Source organism: Stegostoma tigrinum, chromosome 17 (genome assembly GCF_030684315.1).
Source record: "Stegostoma tigrinum isolate sSteTig4 chromosome 17, sSteTig4.hap1, whole genome shotgun sequence".
NCBI lineage: Eukaryota > Metazoa > Chordata > Chondrichthyes > Orectolobiformes > Stegostomatidae > Stegostoma > Stegostoma tigrinum.
The window spans coordinates 53,059,713-53,065,712 of NC_081370.1; the positions used below are offsets into that span (position 1 = coordinate 53,059,713).

Below are 6,000 nucleotides of genomic sequence, written 5' to 3' on the forward strand. Positions count from 1 at the left end.
TTCATATCCCTTCTCAATGAAGCAGAACTACTGACCAACGTTCAATCATATCATAGAATTGTGCAGCAGAGCGAGACCAGTCAATCCATCACACCAGTGCTGATTCAATAAAGCAATGTTCAACCCTACTCTTCTGCTCTTTCCATTGGCATTGCAAGTTCTCCTTTTCAATATTTATCTCATTCCTCCTTGAAAGCTACTACTGAAACTACTTACGCCACACTCAGACATTTCAGATGTGACAAAGAAATCAGATTTTCATATAAATAGTCACTTAAAAAATGTCAGCTAGAATGTTGTTTGCACACAGAAGCGCAAGCCTTCCATCTACTGTTGACTTAAACATCGAATGATATTTACATAATTATGAAACCCAAAACAAAGTAATTTCCCACTTAAGAGAAATTAGCTCATTAGTAATTCTGTAGTTCCAGATAGAAATAAGATTTTTAAAAATGACTGTTTTGTGGCACAAATGTTCCAAACTGATAGCATGAAAATGTTGTAAATTAACGCCAACCGTCGCTCAAGACACCCCCAAGTCCAGAGAACGTGCAATACAAGGCAGGATTATTCAACACCTGGTCACTGTGGAGACAAACTTTGGGATTTGCAGGACAGATGTAGAGCTTCCTCATTCTCGGAAAAGAATGAGTTAAGAATTCAAGACCTGCGAAGTGTACTTGAGAATTTAAATAATCTATCCACAGTCATCACAAAATTTAAAAATGATTACAAACACAGTTGATCACTGTCGCATATAATAGTCACTGATCAAAGTTATAGTTCTTTGTTTTACTAACCCAAACAAACTAGGTGTTTGGCGATGTAACTCTGAGGGCAAAATACTTTGGCACATAGTTCACCAAATCAGACTTTAAAGATATTCAATTGCATTTTGGTCAGTCAAACCATGCTGCTCATTAACCATCTTAAGCAAAATAACAGCAGTTGTGGAACACATCAGACCAAGTACCAGGCTTACATTTCAAGTTCTTGATTCCAAAAATACCTTGATTCTTTGTAATTACTATGCAGATCTAGTTGGTTTAAAGCAATGTACAAATGTAATTATTTCCAAAAAACTGCAATCTGCAATTAACTACTCTATCATGCTCAGTACGCAGAAACTTAATTACACTTCGACAAACTAGTTAGATTTTATTACATAAAGATCACATAAACAAGAAGTGTTCCAAGTTTGCTAGCACCTGCAACTAAAATGGGAGCAGAGGTATTAAAACAGACCTAAATGCCCCTGGGTTTCAAGAGGAAAAATAACAGTTGGCCAGGCTCTCTATTCCTGGTCAGTAGCCAAGGAATGGTGTTTCTGTGAGAATGTCGGACAAGGATGCAAAAGGGTTTCACTTTGATCCACCTTATCCTCAGAATGAAGTAACCTGTCAACAATCATCAAAGTTCAAACATGATGAACAGTCACTTGAATTAGTTAATGGGGTGGGGGGGACAAACTCTGAATGATACCATATTTTAGCTGCATGCTGTATGTAGCTACAGGATAAGTACAAAAGTAGTTGAAAAATAATATTCAGATTAACAATTTGGCTCTTAATTTTTAGTTCCACTGGCTACAGTTACAATCTAGCACTCATTTAGAAGACAGTTAAGCAAAATCAGACACTTGCAACCTCCCACCTAAATTGGATACAGTCCCAAATTGGATACATATTGTCATTCCTTCATCCTCATTAGAACAAAATCCTGGAACAGCTGACAAAAGGACAAACACCACATGGATGTAGCCAAATCAAAAGGCTCACCACCAATTTCTCAAGCAAAAATATATAATAAATCCTGGCCTCTAGCTAGAGAAAATCTCTCAAAAAACTGACATCCACAAAGAAATAAAATCACTCAACTTTATGTGGCACGACACTTAGATTGAGACAAGATGTTCACTTTCTGCCTTGTTTGCTATGATGCTTTTCAGTGTAGCCAAGCAGTAGCTGAAACACCATTTTACTAAAACAGTTTTGTTTTGTCCCAATTGCAATATGAAAAATTATTGCCAAACGCTTAGTAACAAGGTTGTACGTTTCTGAAATCTCAATCAAGTAAGTGGATTGATTGCCTAGTTCACATAATAGCATCTTGAGCAGCTTATCTGTTCAAGATGACAGAAACACAAATCTTGTTTTACTAACAATGTGTAACTATTCAAGTGTCAATATGGGTAAGCCACAATCTACCCCAATTTATGGCTACCAGGTGCAAACCAAAACTGAATAATATTATTTCAGAGATAGTAGGAATTGCAGATGTTGGACAATCTGAGAGTAACAAGGTGTAAGCTGGACGAACACAGCACATCAAGCAGCATCAGAGCAGCACGAAGGCTGATGTTTCAGGCCCAGACCCCTTTCCTGAAGCGTCTAGGCCCAAAACGTCAGCCTTCCTGCTCGTCTGATGCTGCTTGGCCTGCTGTGTTCATCCAGATCTACACTTTGTTAGCAGTGAATAATATTAGCCATTTTTTGCCTTTGTCCTTTTAGATACAAAGTATGTTCAGACCATACAGATATAAAGGTACATATCAACTTTACAGGAAAAAGGCGGATATCTGTGGAATTATTAAGCAATAAAGTAACTCAGAAACTAAGGCTTGCTTTTAAATATGATCACTATTTACACCTCATGTGTTTAGGCACAAGTAATCCTGGGTTAATTCAAGTGCATAAATGTCGATGTTGGCACCACACAAATGGCTCAGGATTTTGTTAACTAATCAATTTCATAACTTTTGTAAACAACTAATTTATCGTACAGCCTGTTATCAAAGTGTCTGCTAAAGCACATACTTATGACATATGAAAAATTGTCTCAAGGATTTGTCAGTTAGTGACTGATTTCAAATACTCTTAACATGCCCTTTTTCAGCTATAAAATTATTAGGCATACTTACATTTCATTAAAGTAACATTCCAACATGCATCACATGATGCAAGTTGAGCATACAGGTAGCCAACACTGGAACATACTCAGTGTAAGTAATAACTTTTGAATGTATAAATCTTCAGGCAGTTATTCTAGAAAAGATAATACCAAAGTCTCAGTGACTTTGGAAAAACCTGTATTTTGTTTTATCCATGATCGGCACAACCTTTCCATTTGAAAATTACGTTGTTGTCAAATATTTACTGCCAAGGACGAAGTTTCAGGGGAAAATGTAAAGCCAACATCTATATCATAATTAATAGGATTTTTTTCTCCTAAGTCAAAGGAAGTCTGAAAGAACACAACATTGAGTCACTTTGAGACAACATGAAGCATAATCTTTGGAACACTGCACACAATTGACATTTGCTAAACAATAATTTGTTGCAGTGGATAATTTTTCCTGACTATAAGTAAACATTTTTCTGAGCTAAGAAAAATCTATTTGAAAATTATAACTGATTTTCCACTAAAAGAATGAAACATGGTAGTGGTAAAAGCAGATGGCACACTTTCTGAATAGCAAATATCCAATAACTATCATCTCAGATCACTTTGATGAAAACTATAGTAGCTGAAAATATAGCTTTACTATAATTCATGACCATTTACTCAACATATACTGAATCTTTCTAATTTCATACAAATGAAGAAAATATAATTTTGTGTTGTTGCTTTTGTTTTTAAATGCATTGATGTCCAATTCATGCTTCTCCAAGAGTAACGTTTGACAGCACTGTGACTTGGGATTAGAATTACTTTGTCCACTCTCACATTAGGTTAATTGAAGGAACGGGGCTATACTGCATATGCAAGCAGACAGAACATGCATGGAGGTATTGCTAGAAATTCATGAAAAAAACAGAAAATGCTTTAAGTACTCAACAGGTCAGGTTGCATCTGCAGAGAAACATTATGTTCCATAAGAAGCAATTTCTTTAACTATTACTGTTTCTCTCTGTGCAGATACTGCGTTGTCTGATTAGTATTTCCAACATCTTCTGATCTTATTACATTTACCGAGCTAACTAACATCATTTTACTGGTGCAACTTGTGGTACAGAAAAATCAGCTCCAGGTTTCAGAAACTTATATTGTAGCAAAAGAATATATTTTTAAAACCTCATAACATGGCATTCAAACAGCAAATGAAAGTTGCAACAAACCCTTTGTGCAGCTGCATTCATACTGACAAACTAATTTCTACAAAATCAATAATTGGCTGCATGTTGCTGTGTGTGTGGTCCAAATTATCACCTAAATGCCAAAACTAAAACATAACTGAAACAAGCACAAGATTACACAAATTATTTTTAACTGAAACCCAAGTGCTGGTCAGGCAGAATCTGATACATTAGATTTTAAGAAATATGCTCATGTATAAAGCATGACAGAAATCTGTTTATATTATAAAATCTGCAATGGGTCATTTTAAACCACAAGTATGCAATCTGATGGGGCTGGTCAATAGTCTAATTTGCATTGCAAAGCTGAGATTTGACCGCAAATCATCTACATACTTCACTGCACATCGACTGCAGACTCAGTTTCAAACTCGACTACCTAACATGAGATGATTTGTACAAAGGCAGTTTTATTATATTGTTTTTTTATTTAAAAAAACGAAACTCGTCGTGCCACATAAAATCTCTCGTGGCAGTCAAAAGCTGCACCTTGCAGTGGTAATCATCTTTAAAATATTTTATGCCCTGCACTCGACATTTTTGCAAAGTTTCAGCAGGCAAGAAAGTGTTTCTTCAACTGTCCCGAGAGGGCACTTTCTTGCCCTAAACCAACCTGCAAGAGCTGCTTTCCTGCGAAGCAATTAATATTCGTTGCACACACTATTTCCAAATAAAAAATTGCTAGCACTCTCTTAAGCATACCCGCACTTCTCCCTCAAATTTCCTTGGCACTTGCAGGACATGAATCCAAACAAATTTAGATGTACCAGATATTGCGGGCGATTTTCTTTTTATGTCAAAAAAAACAATTAAATTTGATGTTGAAATCCTACGGCTGTGATACTCACAAGAAGAAGGTGAAGATGCTGAGGCCTTGCGGGACGGTGGTCAATCCTCGGCCGGAGCAATCGACCCGGAGCGCGGCTCCACCGTCGCCCTCGCAGCGGCACACGGCCGGGCACGGAGCGGCCACATTCTCCGAGCGGCTGCCGCTCGATCCCAACCCCAGCAGGAGGAGCAGGGCAAGGAGCGGCAGAGAGAGCAAGGCAGGAGCCGGCCAGCGCCGTCCCGAGCCCGGCCACCAACAGCACCGCCGCCGCCGCCTCGCACAACACCAGCGGCACATGAGAGAGAGAGAGAGAGAGAAATACTCGTCTAATTTCAAATATCAAACCACCGGAGCGATTGCAGTAAATCTCTCTATCTAACTAACTATCTCTATCTATCTATCTCTCCCGGGGGCGATCACTGTTCCTTTCCTCTCACTCTCAAGCCCTCAGCTCGGTTCTATTCCCCACCACTGCCCAGACGCACACGAGCTCTCCCTTCCCTCACTCCAACAGCTGGGCCCGACCAGGCTCGGCCAGGGGGCGGGGACAGGATCCGTCACCATGGAGATATGGGCGGGGAAAGCATCCTGATTGACAGCTCTCCCTCTGATTGACAGCTCTCCCTCTGAGTGACAGCTCTCCCCCAATTGACAGCTCTCCCCCAATTGACAGCTCTTGCTCTGAGTGACAGCTCTCCCCCAATTGACAATTCTCCCTCTGAGTGACAGCTCTTCCCAATGACAGCTCTCCCTCTGAGTGACAGCTCTCCCTCTGAGTGACAGCTCTCCCTCTAAGTGACAGCTCTCCCTCTAAGTGACAGCTCTCCCCCAATTGACAGCTCTCCCCCAATTTACAGCTCTCCCTCTGAGTGACAGCTCTCCCCCAATTTACAGCTCTCCCTCAATTGACAGCTCTCCCTCTGAGTGACAGCTCTCCCCCATTGACAGCTCTCCCTCTGAGTGACAGCTCTCCCCCAATTTACAACTCTTCCTCTGAGTGACAGTTCTCCCCCATTGACAGCTCTCCCTCTG

The 6,000-nt window shown here is 39.8% G+C and overlaps 1 protein-coding gene across 1 annotated transcript in view; it reads right to left on the bottom strand.

Annotated features, from left to right (window-relative positions):
* Positions 1-5,513, bottom strand: part of lgr4 (leucine-rich repeat containing G protein-coupled receptor 4) — a 133,915-nt gene extending 128,402 nt beyond the window's left edge. Inside the window, exon 1 of the mRNA XM_048545579.2 lies at positions 4,988-5,513. Within this exon, the coding sequence (XP_048401536.1) occupies positions 4,988-5,265 (278 nt within the window). The 5' untranslated portion in view covers positions 5,266-5,513. The remainder of the gene's footprint in view (positions 1-4,987) is intronic.
* Between the last annotated feature and the right edge of the window lie 487 nt (positions 5,514-6,000).